Here is a 15,988-nt window from a genome sequence, read left to right as displayed (position 1 = left end):
TATTAGAGCAAAAGAAAAACAGTGTAGCCCTCCATTTATTGGACTGTACTCTAACATTTGTTAGGATGTAAGGCTAATTTTTCCAACATACTGTGTTGTAAGGATTCACTGCTCCTTATGGGGCTTCACATATTTTAACATGAGAAGAATCCAAAGATTTTTTAGAAGTTAGGGGAGTCCCAAATACATCTTTAACCCTGTAATGCCAAATGTATCATATTTGATACATACGGTTTCTGAAATGTTTTGCGTCTGACACCTTTTGCATAATTTAATGGTAAAAACTTTGCTCAAAATCCTATTGTACACAATCAGATATACCTGATAACAGACCGCTTTATTAAAAGGCCAAATAAGGACTTGAAACCAAAAAAAAAGTAATTTTCTGTTTTATTTTAATCTTGGATCGGGCTTAAAAGGGTTAATATTTCCAAAACAGATATTGACCTGATTTCTGCATAAATCATACACTCTTTATTTACTCATTTTATAGATTGGAAAGTTAAAAAAAGTATTTATAAAGTAATATTACTCAAGCTCAGAACAAAAATCACCAACACAAGGTATTAAAACAACTTCCCCGGGCGGCACACAATGGCAGCCCACTGCTCTCCAAGGGGATGGGTCAAATGCAGAGTGATCTTCCCCATTGTGGGACAATAAAGGGATTTACACAACTGATCAATTCATTGTTAACCATATTTGTTTTTTTTTTTCGTTTTTTACCAAATTCTGACTGAATTACAATTAAAAAAAATAACATTCCTGTTAAAAGTGCCTCGGAATGAACAGCAATTTAATAATGACAAAAATTTTAAAAGGTTGTTAAGTGTTACTAATGTCAGTGATACTAGTAATTCTGTTAAACCTTAACAAAGGCATTTTCTTAACTGAGTTTAAGTGCTTATTTTATTTTGTTCCTGACATGAAAAATAATAAATAATTGATGCTTTTTCAATCCAAGGAACCCAAAGAAATAGCCTGCATAGTATAAAAATAAAGTTATTATTATAAAAAAAAAAAAACAGTATCATTTCAAAAAAGTCTGTTTTGACACTTGTTTCATTGGACTGTTTATTACAAAAAGACTGTACATACATTTCAATGAACACATCCTATGTACAAATTGAGAGGGGGACAAACATCAGATTCTATTCCCATCAACATTTAAGTTAAACATGTTTTTATTTCTCATTTATTCCACATTTGACCGTATGAAAACACCTTGGAGAAGGGTGCCATGTCTTGTAACGCACCGGTGCTGGAGCGAGTAAATGTTTTTCTTTTCCACCAGTGGCCGACTCGTGATTTCCGAATGAGAACAAAAGCGTATAAATAAAGCCTTCGCGTAAAAAACTGTGAGCAGGAGCTTCTCTGCTCTTTCTCACACATGAAACATAAAAACAAGCTGAATGCAAAGCTAAAAAATGCATCACGTAGAAAAGGTTGTAAATGTAAAAAATGACCTCATGATGTAAAATACAATCAAGACAGAGACTTAGAAGACAATTATCATCTATAAATGAGATACTGTCATGCAGAGAGGCGGACTGAATACTGCTTATATCATAAAAACATTCCCCTTTAAAGTAAAAGTCTTTTAAGATAAAAAGCCAACACATAGATTGGCTCCAGCTTTAAAGATATGGAGTTTTACTTCCACCAACAATCATTTTATAGGGCTGGGGGAAGATATTTCCTTTTAGAGAGAAAACTATCAAAACCCTTCATATGTAAAACCTTAAAGGGACACTTCTGATGTTGTTGGAGAGGGGTTCATCAAAGTTATCAGCAGCAGTTCCTTCACCAGTTGTAAAAATGTCAAAGTGCAGCCAGTTTGTAGAAAAGTGAAGAAAATTGGAGCCAAGCTCCCTCTTCAATTTCATTGTCTGTGATCCACAGTTTATCATTAGGCTTGCTTCTGTTCTCTCAATCCGTTTAACTAAAAGAATCCAAATTCAGGAGCATCAACGCTTCAGATAAAGGGGAAGCTCTATCAGTAATAACAAAGCAGAATGGTACTGACATGGCGCAGCTGATGTTTGATGCCATGTGGAAAAACCTACAGAGGAAACATATTTCAGCTTCTTCTCCTGACTGGATGTGGCGGTCGGAATATTAACAGAAAACAGAAGAGTTGAGGCCTGAATCGATTGGTCTATCTACCTCACTGGGAGATCTTCACTCCTGAATGAAACCTTAAGATACTCCAACTCTTCTACTTCAGGAAAGGATTACCGGTAGCCACAATTTACAGAAGACACGAATTGGAAGTTGTGAATTACTAAAGGTATCCAGGGGGCGACTCTTTGTGTTAACCTCTAAAGTAGGATTGTATCAAAGGGTAACAGCTAGGAATGTCCTGACATCAGATTTTTTCCAATCTAGTATAAGTACTGATACTTTAGTACTTGTCATTAGAGTATGGATACAAGTGCTAAATAAAAGCTTTGTCAAATTAAAAACTTTTGATCTTATTTTGTAAAGTGCTAAGCTGCCAAAGTCAGACTTTTACCTTGGATTCAGTACAGCTTAGCTGCATTAGAGGCTTTTTTCCAACAGGGAAGGGCCTTTTAACAGCTGCAGCTAGGCTACACCTAACTGTTTTAATACTGATCTTGTCAGATATAAAAGTGGTGTCGGCTCAGAGTATCGGGTCGTTTTTACAGATACAAGTCCTTGATTCTGGTATTGGGCCCGGTATCGGTGCATCCCAAGTCATAGCGCCTCTTAAATAGCAGGATGCAAAAGATTGTGACATAAAAAAACAAAACTTACTTTACCAATGAGCACTTATTTAGAACCACCCTGTGCTGAGCAGGAACCCTGCTAGCGGCTATAAGTAGGGAGTCTGTTATTTTGTGGAAATGCAGTGTACTTTTACGTCCCTGATTCTCTGATAAGTTTCGGCAATTTTGATTAGCTGGGGAAGCAATAAAGGGAGAGGGCAAAACTGGGATGACTGTGTCTAATCTTCCCTACAGCATGAAAATATAGAGTTTGAGTTGTTTTCATTTGCTAACATTAGCTATAACAATGACTGAATTGCCTTTTTCCTTCACAGGATTTCACTTTCCCACAAACTCCATGCAATATTCCATACGAGCACAGCAGGTGAGGGAAATGTCACTAATAACTGAGAACCTTGATAAGCGACACTAACGAATCCCTTTTAAATTACCTAAAAGAGCTAGACATGATTAGCACAGAATCTGGAGACAGACAGAGGTGACTGACGGTACTTTACCGCTGATTTGCCTACATTCACATCACAAGTATGAGTGAAGGAGTTTACAATCAAAACAAGCGATGAGAGAAAGAGAGGACATCTCTTTGTTACAGTTCTTAACGGAGGAGTGTTGCACTTGAGGTTGTTTGGGTTGGTGGCGAAGGTCGTTAAGCACCAACTGGAAAGCACCACACCAGTAAATGTTAGCAGAATAAAACAAGTTCTTAAGAGTGTCTTCTTCACGTAGCAACCGCTGTGATGGAATCGCACCCAAAATGGAAATAAAAATCAGTACAGTTGTTGATAACAGTGCAGCTACAACACAAAGGAAAAAGAAACATTGAGTCCTTCCTCTGCTTCACATTCTGAAGCCTCCAGTAGCTCGGATACTGAATACAGCGGCGATGATCAAAAAGATAACAGCTGGAACATTAAAACACCATCACTGTGTAGGGATAAAGTGGAAATGGCACGGTGACTAAGGATAAATGAACATTCGTGTAAAAATGAGCAAAATTTAAAAAGAAGTCCAATCTTGGCACCGCTCTCCTCCACTGACGAAGCACGCTGACACATGTACTGTACTGGCAGTTGGTCACGATACACCTTATATATACAAGTTAGAGTACAGGAAAAAAAAAACTTCACCAGACTGAAGAAGGAAATTGTCTTTTTCACTATTAATGAATTCTGTACAATCTTCCTTTGTAATCGACACAGAGCAATGTAAATACACACACCGTCAGGCCCCCGCTCTTAAACCTGGAACGTTCAGTCGTGTCCTGAAGCTCCGTCTGGATGTTCTGTCTGTTTGAGAGGAGGGAAGAGTTGCTCTGGTGCTCCGAAGTGCAAATGATCAGGTAGCATTTTGAACTTTTTAGAGCCTCACCGGAGTTTGTATGTTGTTTTTAGCTTAATCTTTTTGTTTTTGGAATTGCCCTGAAAAACTTCTGATTAGGACTAAATTCTAGTGAGGCTCCTCTTTTAATCTCCAGTGTAAATTAACAGACTGCAACCTGTAAAAACATCAAACTCCAACCTTATATGTGCCGCATCCATATTTTAGTGGCCAAATGAAAACAAAACCTCCCGCAGACCAAAGGAAAATCATTTGAAAAAAATTCACCATGGCACTTTACTCAAAAGGGGAGCTCTATCTCTCTTCACTGCACTCTGTACATCTGAGCTCCATCATTCCTGTTTTCTTTCCTTACTGGATATTTTCTTTAGTCGGCGTAATGCATGATTGATTCTACATAATTCCCAGGGAAGAGACCGGTGACACCGTTGCAGACACCTTCGAACCATCCATCATCGTTCTTTTTGATTATGTAGATGATGGCACCCTCCATGAAGGACAGCTCATCCTCCTTATCTTTCGTGTAGTCGTAGATGGCCACAACTAGGAAAAATAAACATGAAATTAAAACTGTTTTTTGTTCATTGATAATAAAGTAGTGGATTTTAATATCATTTCATATTTTCCATCCTTTAAATGTTCACTATAATAATATAACATATAATAATAATAATCCAATCAGGTTGGAAACAAAACCTGAATTTATAATGGAAGGATTTTACAAAATTTTTCCATGGAGTCTTTGTAGTGCCTTTGAATGTAATACCCTCCTGTTTCCAAGTTTCCACCTGCACTGACCTTTCTCTAAGTAGACCTTTGGGGCCCAGTTGGGGTCTCCATCAGCATAGGGATCGCTGTAGTGAACGACTGCAGCATCTTCTTCCTCGTAGTCCACAGGTGGAGGAGGCGGAGGAGGGGCAGGCTCCTCAAACACACCTATATCCTCAGGGGGAGGTGGAGGAGGTGGGGCTGGGCTGTCTGTGACTGGATCACAAAAATAAATTCAAAACAGTTTGTTTACTGGTTTGACAAGGTATAAAACACACTTATTATGAATCTTAGCAAACTGTTTTAATGAAAAAAGAAATGTAACTATTCTGCATTGATTTACTTGACCACTAGAGGGCAGTGAAGGATCCTGACTGAACCATTCAAAAGGGCTGGTTTTCATAATGTGTGTTTCTGGTTTCTAACTCCATGTCACATCTGTTTTCACATGCTAGTTTTTCTAAACATTATTTTTTTTTCTTTACCAATGATCTAGTTTTAGGGCAGAAGGAATTTCATGCAACTCTTTTGTTCCAGTCAAATATTTTTCCATTGGCCAGACAATTTACTCCAGCGTTGTTTTAGCTTCACAGTAAAAAAAAATCCCTGAGACTGGTTTTATTACATGCAGGATTTATTTAGACTTTAAGTATATTTCTGGCAGAGTTATTTGTAATAAAACAGAGTTCAGGGAGATAAAACAGCAAACAGATATCTGTTTAAAATGTCCCACCCTTTGAAGATAAATCCTAATGAAAGCTCCTGTGTCAAGTGACTATAAGTGAATCCTGTTGTCTTCTTTTCTCCCTAAAACCTAAAAATCTAACACTGCAAATCAACTTAACCTCTATGATGGAACAAGGTGGAGACAGCATCATGTATAGTGGATGCTTCAGCAGATGCTTTCTCCTGAACGGAAAACCTGTGTAAGGGTGCAGAAGACTTGAGTCCTGCGTGAAGGAGAGTAACCCTAAATATACAGCCAGAGGATAGGATAGGACAGCTATCAATCCCTGTTTATGTATTAGAATAATCAGTAAAAGATTATCAAATCAATTAAATCAGATAATCTGTGGCAAATCCTGAAAAATGATGCTGACAAATGTTCTTGATTCTACCTGACTTGCTAATTTCTTAGGAAAACTGGATTGGAAATGAAGTTCCAAACTGAAAAATCATAAAGGACTTTCAGCAAAGCAGTGACTCAAAAGGGCTGAACACATGTCACAATTTTTAGATTTGTATTTAAAAAGCATTTATAAACAAGTTGTACTATTCCTTTCTGCACCACTTTTATTGCGTCTGTCAATCAAACAAGTGTGGCTCTATTGCTGCAAACAGGTTCAATGACTTTCAGAAGGAACTGTATTTACTGATAAGCCCGACTCTACATAAAAACAGAGAAAATACTGATAGAAGCAGCTGTGGAGAAAAGCATTTTAAATATGACATAAAAAAAAGATCTAGATTTAATGTGATGCCTTGCAGACAAACAAGACAGGTTGGGAAATCAGGACAAGCCATCAGGTCACATTTTCTACCTCTAGTGGACAGACAGTAGAGGATTCAGGCTGATTCATCACTATGGTAACCTCCAGACATCAGAGGATGCTCCGCCAGCAGCTTTGCAGGCTGAGTAAAGGTAGTTTTACTGAAGCTGAGTGAAAAAGCGTAAAGGAGACGAATCGGCCATCCATTTGTGATAGCAAACGTCTAAATGTGTTTCCTCACTGGCACGTCTGCATGTTTAGAGTGTGATGCCGTACTTACTGCTCTCCTGCATTCTGGCCACGAAGCCGGTCAGAGGGATCTGTGGGGTCAGCTGGACCATGGGGGGAGGAGGCGGAGGATTCACAGACACTGAAGCAGCGACACCCAGGCAAGAAGCAAAGGAAGCAGCAGAGAGCGGAGGCGGACAGGGAAGAGGATGGAGATGAAAGAAGGACATGACAGAGGAGTGAAAGTCAGCGTGGTAAGAAAGACTACAAAAAAAAAGCTCTGAGGAAGTTAAACGGTGCAGGAAGAAATGCTGAGTGATTCATTTAGGCATTCAGATCTAAAAGGAAAATCTCAGTTTGAGGATCTGTCTTAATTGTTCTAATTATAATTCAATAAAGAAGGATACTGGACCCTGCCAAAAGATTCAAACACAGAGTAAAGCAGAGGGCTGCTACACACCCGGACCCAGGGCAGCGGCAGGAGCTCAAAAAACTGTTTCTTGTATTCTAAAAAGTAATCGGAAGGCTGGAGCATTTGTATGAATTCTTTGTCAATTAAATAATATAACTGTTTGTTGGGATAAATTGTAAGATTTTATTTCACAAATACCTTTCCTCCAATTATGCAAGGACAAAAAAAGCCTCCAAAGCGGATTAAACGGACAGGCAAACACTCAAAGACATGATGTCAGGCTAAGACACGCTAGCTGACTCATAAATCACATGTAATGGAAGGGCGTCTACAGTCTCACTGGGATGTAACACCTTATTACTCAGGCCTGCTGTCATCTGTGAGCCACATCCATCCGCAGCTAAAACGTGTCAAACCAACAAGCTGCTTCCTGTGATCAAAAACTGACTGCTGCAAATCCAAGAGTCAATTTAGGCCAGCTCAGCTGCTCCAGCGCAGGGACTGCCATGAGACAGACAGCCTCCTCCTTCTGTGTTTTCTGCCAAGAATGATGGTCGTCCTCTGAGACAGGAGCCATTAGAGGAGAACAGCTAAGAGTGACGCAGGCGAAGATTTATTCTATGCATGTGTCCTGGGTTTCCCTTTGTCTAGCTGCTGTTTGTGTCTCTGACCCTACCAGCCCAGCTTCATCTCCTAAAAGACATGTTTCCCTCCAGATGTGTTTTGTCTTAAATCTATATGAAATAATGTTAAAACAAATATCACAAAAGCTGGATAGTTGCTGGACATCAGCTGTGTTTTTATGGTCATATCAGGACAGAGACCCTTCTTCCAAATTATTGTTGTGTCCCCTACAAGGCCCATAGTACACTACTCTGGACATGTTGTTGTTTTCTTTTGCCATATTTTATAAGAACCAGATTGGTTGAGTAAATGACCTGGTTTTCATGCAAAAAGATTGTTCCACATGAGTTGTGCAACTCCTCCGAAGCTAACCAGGGTCCCTTGGCTGCTTCTCTAAATTATAAATCCTATCTTTTTCAGGTTGAATGCAACTCTAAGCCACATTTATTGAGATGTTTGTTCTCAAAAATGTGTATTATATCCCCTTCTTCTTTTACGGTTATGACCTTATTTGAGGATCAGACATATAAAATCCAAATAAAACCAACAAGAAAACCAGTATTATGATTAAAAAAAAATAATAATCTGTCTTTGATTCTAAAAGGAACGTTTTCTAACAAAATATGGACCTGGATTTGGTTGAAACGCCGGGCCACCGTTGATGTGAGGTTGCTGGGAGGAGACGGAGGGCGCACGGCGGTAGGTGCCTGTTGCCGATACCATGGAGGCCGAGGAAGTGGTGGAAGAGTTGTGACGGGAGATCTGGCGAGAGATGGTGCCGAACTGGGACATGGGGATAGGACCCAAGCCGGGACCCTGTGGCACCGATGCAGAGGAGGGTGCCACTGAGGGAGAGGAAGAGTGTTTCTATCTTTGAGTGAGAGAACACAGACGGATATGCAAAGAAGCTGTTCAATCTTTCAGCTGTTGGGACTCACCTTGCCCCATACTGGGGGGAGAAGGTGTGGGAACAGCAATAGGGATCCCAACTCCACTGCCTCCACTGTTCTCCCGGCCACCACTGCCTCCACTGCTCCCACTGCAGAAACAGCAGAAAAGATAATATCAGGGAAACCAAATTACACAATAGCCTGTCTTTACTCCAAAATGTGTTGTTCTGAAATAACAGTTGCCTCATTGCTATGGTAACAGGTTCAGATGTTGTATGTAAAAGGTTTCTTTGGTACCGGAGTTTGGTGACAGGCAAGCTTTTATTTCAGCCATAGGTGTGCATGTTGGTGCTGCTACCTGTGTGTCCTGGGTCTCTGGTTGAGTGAGGCTGTGCGTGCGGGGCTGTGTTGGTTTCCCAGTCGGGCCGGGCTCGTCATGTAGTCGTTAGGAACCACTGGGGGCTTCACAGGCTCCAGAGTCTTATATGGGGTGTTACGTCTGGATTAAGACAAAGCAAGGAAGAGAAAAGAGGTTTAAAATTCAGAATAAACAAAAAAAAAAGGTTTGGAAAATAAACAAAATTCAATAACCCCATTTGGACAGGATGGAGAAAAATAAATGATCAGTCTCTTGTTTTAATATGTAGTATCTTCTTACCCAAGTGTACCCCGACCAGCCATAGGGGGGCTTGGGGGTTTCTGTGAGGGTGGGTTGGTCCTGGAAAGGGTGCCTCCTCGTCCTGCTGCATTGTTCCCATGTTGCTATAGAAGCAGAATGGGAGGTAATCAGAGGTTTTTACATAGTCTTGTTTATCTAAGCCAAATAAAGACTCTAAACTGTTTGAGGTGAGGAGAAGCAAAAACCTCAGAGCCTTTATAGAGGTTATGGACGTTTACTGACATTTGACGCTTATTCATAGCAATAATAATATGAAAGAAGAAGAGAAATCAGCATTTATGATGAACTTTCTGCAGATCTGGTACCGGTAGTTTAATATTTAAATACATGCAAAAAAAGACTGTTCTGTAATTTTAACTTGGTCCTGCTCTTGTCAACTGGCAAAAAACCCTTCCATACATAGAAGCAATTTATCATTAAAGTTATCATCAAAGAAGATAACCATTTAAACACTAATTATACATGTTTTAAATTGATTAAAAGTTTAAAAGCTTTAGGATCACAATCTTATTGTACATTCAGCAAATGGAAAAGAAAAAAGACACAAAGCATTCTCTTACCTTGGCTTTAAGCCACTGAGTGCAAGCAGGTAAAGAGGAGACAAGTAATAAAGCTTGGTTAGGTTTTATATAAAGCAAGGCTGTTTCTTAGTGACGTGTGAAAGAAAAAAAGAGGAAATTAAAACTTTATACAAGGAAAAATAAACTAATTTTCAACTAGTTTTGACATCCAAAAAAGACATTTAAAGCAGTGTTTAAAGAAATTATTTTCAGAGGAAAGATCAATTCGACTTTTTCAATTAAATTCTTAAGGCTGTATTTTTTTAATGCAATACATTTTTAAGCCTAGTCTTGATTCATATACATATAATTTGATAAATCTTGAACTTTCAACACAGTAGAACAAATTGGTTTGGTTTCATCTGCAAAACAAGCATACTTAAATACTAGGGCTGTGTTAAAAAAAATCCAATCCTAAACCGATTCTCATATTATTCGCTAAAGATTGATTCGCATCACTACAGAAAAATGTGAAAAAAAAAAAAAATCCATTTCCCTCTGTCCTCAGAGCCACCATTAACCATTAATTTGCTGTTGAATGTTAATTTAATACTAGTATCAATAAGCTGCATAACTACACAATCATGTAATTCGGGTAATAGTTAAAAATAATGATTCTGAATCTTAATATTCGGGAGTGAATCAGGTCTTGAAGTTGGAATCGTATATGAACTATTAATTTTGATGTATGAAATAAAAAAGTTTCTCGCAGATACTAAACCCGAGGGACTCCACAGTCAAATCCTAATATTAGACAGATATAACCTGAGAGATAGCAAGATCATTTTATTTATTATGGAAAAATTCAACCAGTTCCTATCTGGGGAAAAAAATGCGCTTGTCAATATTTTTGTAATCAGTCATTAATGCATTTTTTGCTTTAATTTCCCCAGAAAAACCAAACCTTGATTACAGCCTAATCCATTAAACACAACCAACAAATTATTAAATACTTTCTGACACCATCTAGTAGGCAAAAGTATATACGTAATGAAGTAATACCCTGATTCAAATTAACTACAAACTGATGAGAAAGAAAATTATTGGAATTGAATTGTCAAAAAATGAAGAAAGTAAGTTTTCATAAGATTCATAAGTCTGAGTCTTATGAATCTCCATCTAACCGCATTGAGAGCTGACATCCAAAAACAGAGAAAATACATAGCAGAGGGGAAATCTTTTAAGTGGGTGAGTATTCAGGAAGAGATGGACCAAAAAATGGCGCTCATGGAAAGGGTTTAAAAACTTTGACAAACTAAAGAATTTGACCTCAAAGTCTGAAAACAATTTTCATTCCTGTTTGCTGTACCATATATGCATTGAAAAATAACAGCGTCTTTTACATTGTATCATCAGCATGATTTAAAATGTTTCAGCCAGGTAGGGCTGTTAATTAGTATCATGGTTTTGCAAAGTTAAAAATTTCAAATCTACTTAAATTTTATTCCTACAGTTTAAAGTTCTTTTAGGGGGTGACTTGAGTAAGAGTGAAATTAAATGAAAGTAAAGTTTCAAAATGTCAAGCTCCAAAGAGCATCAAGTGTTACTTTTATTCAAATTTCAGATTATAGAACAACGTCTGATTTTTCCTGCAGATACTTGCTGGCTTGCAACTAATCTTAGACAAGCAAATGTTCTGACATTGCCAAACTAGTGGGTTAGCTGATAATCTACCTTCTCCAAACCTTCAAAATAAAAGCCTTAAATATACATACTGTGAAAGCTAATTAAGGTTGGTTGAATGATCACCTTAAGACTAAAAACAGTAACCTGGATGCTGTTCTGAGTGAATAGAGTATGCAAAAAATTTTTCAATTCTAATGCTCCTAGAAATAGATGATTTATTTTTTTAATTAGTAAAACATTGGGAACATAGTGGATGGGAGGGTAGCTCTTCTTATCAAAAGTTGTCAAAATTAATAATAACCTCTTAATATCCACCTAGTTTCTGGGAAATTCGCCTATTTTGCATACCCAAAGGGAAAAGCAAATAACTGAGGAAATCTAAGCCCGAATTACATGTGTGAAACATTATTTGAAAGCTAACACTTTATAGTTTCTGAATATATACGTACATGGAAATTGGGTGAGTAAAACGCAGCCCAAGCTGCATCAGTTAAAACTAACTCAAAATTTTTGTTTTTATTCTAGAAAATAATAAGTCTTTTTGAACAGCAGTAATAAAGACATGCTTACTTGTTGTGGCTGCTTTGTCATGCTACATTTCGAAATGCTGCTATAATTGTGCTTCTGTGCTCGCTATGTCCATAACATTAACTAGGGGGTTGAATTGTGGAGAATTTAAGCTTTTAAACGATGTCCAACATGTCTATATTGGTATAACATTTTAACAACGTAATTTTCATGCATTCTGAGTTATTATATCTAAACGCTTTAAAACCAGTGGGTTTTGAGAGGATAAATAAATAAAATATTTTAAGAAATACATTTTGGCCTGAAATTCCTAGTACGTCTTTCTTTCCAGTAGTATTATCAAATAGATGGATTGTCATTAAATTAAGTCAATTAGACCCTATGCTCGTTCTCATCCTAAGGACCTTTTTTTCTCCATGCAGTTTGATTGATGTGAACTGCTGATGTCTTAAGCCTTTCTATAGGCCTGGAACCACGAAGGTCTGAGGGAGTCATAAATAACAGCAGACAATCAACGCTGTAAAGTGTTTAAAAATCTGTCGCTGTGGTAACTCCCAGCAATGTTTACAAAGGTTATTGCAGTGAGGAGAAGAGCATAAGTGAATGTGCCTGAATTTCCAGCTCCTTTTTCTTTTCTTTTTTCTGGCTGAGCCATACTGGCGAAGAAAAAAGGTAGGAGAAGGAAGATAACGCCTCCAGAAGTCGGGGGAATCTGCTACAGTTTAAGAGAAACAGCCGGCAGGGATGAAGTGCTAATAGGCTACTATCACACAGGAAATGTATGAATGGAAAGTACAAACGAAAATTACATATGCAAATAATATACAGCTTATACGACAGTATTTCGGCAAAGGAGAGCTGTAGAAATGAGTATCGATGCTTCTGAACTATTCCCAGATGTGTATAGAAGAAAGGAGATGGGAGGGATTGGAATGTGATTGGTATTTCTGTCCATATGGATCTATTTAATACACACACATAGCTGGAAGGAGAAGAGAAAAAGATTTTAGGGGGGAATTCACATAAGGAAATTCCTTTGGTCCTTCCTTTATCATGTTTGATAGCCTGAACTTAAAGCAAAATACAGTTTGCTTCAACAAGGGATGTTCTGATCTAATACTAATATCTTATATTGGTCCTATATTTCAATCATTGGTTGATATTACATGGGTCAGTTGTTCTCATAGGGTTTGTTGACTATTGTTCTCTTGTTTCAGTAATCACTTGATCAAATCTTTTCTACACAAGACAGTAAAAAATATGTGATGAAAGCAAGTATGACTCCTGCTGATATGGTCATAGGTCTATATCGGTATCGCTTCAAGCTGTAATATAAGTATTGTATTGGAAGTGGTATCAGGACACCCGTAGCTTTAAAATTGTACTTCCTGCAAATGTGTATCGAGTGTAATAAAGCCATGCGTGTGATGAGCATTGCTTCCAACTGGACAAAAATGAACATGGCAAGACAGATGCTGTGATATGGTTCTAATCAGTGTTGAATTTCTGACAACTGGGTAAGAAAACTTTAACTTGACACCCCTTCAGCATTCAAGATGGCTGCTGCAACTATCAAAAGTTACTAAACTGTCCTTTGACGTTCTTTATCACTACTCTTCAATGCTCATAAGACAAGATATTAAAGGTGAACGCCTTTTTTTTTTTACATTGGGCCCTTGATTTTACATTATTACATCATGTTCTACTCACCCATATACTCGCGCCACTTTGTTTTTAAAACATATAAATATAAAAAATATAACTGCGGATGTCTGGTGGACAGTGATTACATGTTATGAATGCTGGCGTACCATAAAGAATAAATTATGAACAGTTTAGTTTGTGCCTTCAACTCGTTGCCCATAGGAAGACGTTAATTGGATATAACCTAACGGAATATCTTCAGAACAGCTCAAAATGACACTAAACTCATATGGGTGAGTAGAACATGATGTAATAACGTAAAATCAAGGGCCCAATGTAAAAAAAAAAACGGCATTCCCCTTTAAATTGATGTTTACAATGCATACAATACGGTGTATAACAGTTGTTTTAGTCACTGTTATTGTAACATTGGGTTACAATAACTGAACTATACTGGTGTCCATAAGTGGGAACTTGGAAAGCTATCACCTTGGACAGTATGTTCCAACTTCCCAGTTCTGATTCCCAAGGTTCAGGCACAGACCCTGAAGTGAAGGAAACTTGTTGATGGTATGTGGGCAGCACCTCATTTCAGCAAACTTCTCTTCTCTGCAGCTATGAAATAATTGTGTAAATAGCAACTAATTCAGCATAGGTTTCAGACATTCTATTTTTTTCATTTTTGAAACATGCAAGAGTAGGTTACTCTGTGTTACTAAGCAACAGATGGTAATCAGGTAAGCCCACTGCTATGGTGGCTTGTTAAGTCCAAACAGATGTATATTTTCTGTAGTTAGGTCTGATTGAGGCTGGTTTGTATTCAGACCAACAGGGAACTAAACCACAGTGACCTGGACCACTCCATAAAGTGGGTTGTTTAATCCAGACCATGGTTTGCTTGAGTTAGTTTCCAAGGAGGAAAACAAACTCTGCATAAAGCAAACCAAATGTGGCAGATATGAATACACCCTTTAAAAATGCAAGAGAAAAAAAAGGCTCAAAAAGGTCATGGTCTGAAAAACTGACACATATTTTCCAAATAGACCAAAGAATACTAATCTTTGATTTTACAGACTTCTGAGCTCCGCCAACCTCTGATAAAAAAGAACGACGAGCCTTTTTGCACCTCAAATGATCTGCACTGATTTCTACAGAGATCTACCATCTCTTGTGTCCATGAATGATGCCTGATTTGCATAGTCAGCCATGCCAAATCTGCCTCACTGTGAGCCAGCTCTCAAAGGAGAGGACAGTGGCTTTTGAATTTGAATCAGCGGATGTTTGAAAATCGGCAGACAGCCGCTATCTCAACAGAGACAGACCCAGGGGGGCGGGAGAACGACGCATAGGCCGAGTCGAACACATTATGCACATGACCGGTTGTACACACACACAAGCACAAACGCACGGCCTTCAAAAGCAGAGGAAATGAGAAGGCAGAGGAGAGGATGGATCATGGAGAGAACGGATAGAAAAACGGACGGAAGAAGGCTAAAAGATTTTCTTTTTCTTTGATTAAACAGTGAATGTAATGCTTTGAGTAACACTTGGAAAAGATTTGTGCTCACACACAAACACCCACACACTAAATAACTTCCAGCCTTAGACATTGCAGGACTCAAACAAAGATTGATTGATAAACTCAGCATCTAACCCATATAGATTACTAATCTTAAACTGCAGAGAAGTGTAGTAAGTGTTTCTACACAATTTAATGTAGGAATCAATGTACACAATCTATGTTAGATATTTGGTTGCATGGATGGATGGATGGATGAGAATAATAATAATGAGGAATTAAATCTTGAATTACTAATATTCTTCTTTTTTTTTACAATTATCTTTTTTCCAAAAGGTACATAGACCAATTTTATACTGTATCAGATTTATTTTGCACAGAAACCCTTGAACATTCTGGATTAATTTCTCATCTCTGGGCATGTGAGTAAATTCTAAAAAGCATTGATTAATTAGGTGTACAAACTTGTTTCTAATGTCTTCTCTTACTTTGACACCGTGTCCCACGTCGTCTAGCAGCGTGTAGTCAATTGGTTTTCGGATGTACCTCACAGGCCGCTCCATGTTAGCCGGGGCGATGATTTTGTGGGTGCGAGAGGTGTTCTTGTTGGTGGTCAGGATGCCAATTTCTCGACGGGCCACCTTCTCTTTGTGAATATCCACCGTCTGCAAAAGATAAACAGAAGATAAAGTATATGTAGAGGGACGGAAGCAAAGGAGCTACCTGTTGGATGTGACAAAACATATTTTTCCACATTTAATGGCTTGAGACTGGAGAACCTTTGAAGAGCAAATATTTGGGCATCTCACATGATCACTAAGCAAGTGAACGTCACTTTCTGAGAAAAGTAAAACAAGCACCACTCTTTACCAGCATCCTTAAAGCATTTTATAGAGCTATGGTAAGTGTGTCGATGTAATGCATTAAGTTAG

General features: G+C 38.2%; 1 protein-coding gene across 4 annotated transcripts in view; it reads right to left on the bottom strand.

Annotated features, from left to right (window-relative positions):
- Positions 1–2,841: 2,841 nt before the first annotated feature.
- The window catches only part of LOC107086848 (abl interactor 1-like), a 32,393-nt gene continuing 19,246 nt past the window's right edge, over positions 2,842–15,988 (bottom strand). The window contains exons 3-11 of one of the 4 annotated variants that reach the window (XM_015378066.1): positions 15,545–15,721; positions 9,740–9,754; positions 9,159–9,262; positions 8,859–8,999; positions 8,549–8,649; positions 8,240–8,455; positions 6,627–6,716; positions 4,887–5,072; positions 2,842–4,631 (exon numbers count right to left, since the gene is read on the bottom strand). In XM_015378066.1, coding sequence (XP_015233552.1) covers positions 4,456–4,631; positions 4,887–5,072; positions 6,627–6,716; positions 8,240–8,455; positions 8,549–8,649; positions 8,859–8,999; positions 9,159–9,262; positions 9,740–9,754; positions 15,545–15,721 — 1,206 coding nt within the window. In that variant the 3' untranslated portion in view covers positions 2,842–4,455. The remainder of the gene's footprint in view (positions 4,632–4,886; positions 5,073–6,626; positions 6,717–8,239; positions 8,456–8,548; positions 8,650–8,858; positions 9,000–9,158; positions 9,263–9,739; positions 9,755–15,544; positions 15,722–15,988) is intronic. The other 3 variants (XM_015378068.1, XM_015378067.1, XM_015378070.1) reach the window with 3 other exon arrangements.

This window comes from Cyprinodon variegatus, unplaced genomic scaffold, assembly GCF_000732505.1.
Source record: "Cyprinodon variegatus isolate N-32 unplaced genomic scaffold, C_variegatus-1.0 Scaffold163, whole genome shotgun sequence".
Lineage (NCBI taxonomy): Eukaryota > Metazoa > Chordata > Actinopteri > Cyprinodontiformes > Cyprinodontidae > Cyprinodon > Cyprinodon variegatus.
Note: the sequence above shows the minus strand (reverse complement) of the source record. Positions and strands in the feature narration are given on the sequence as shown.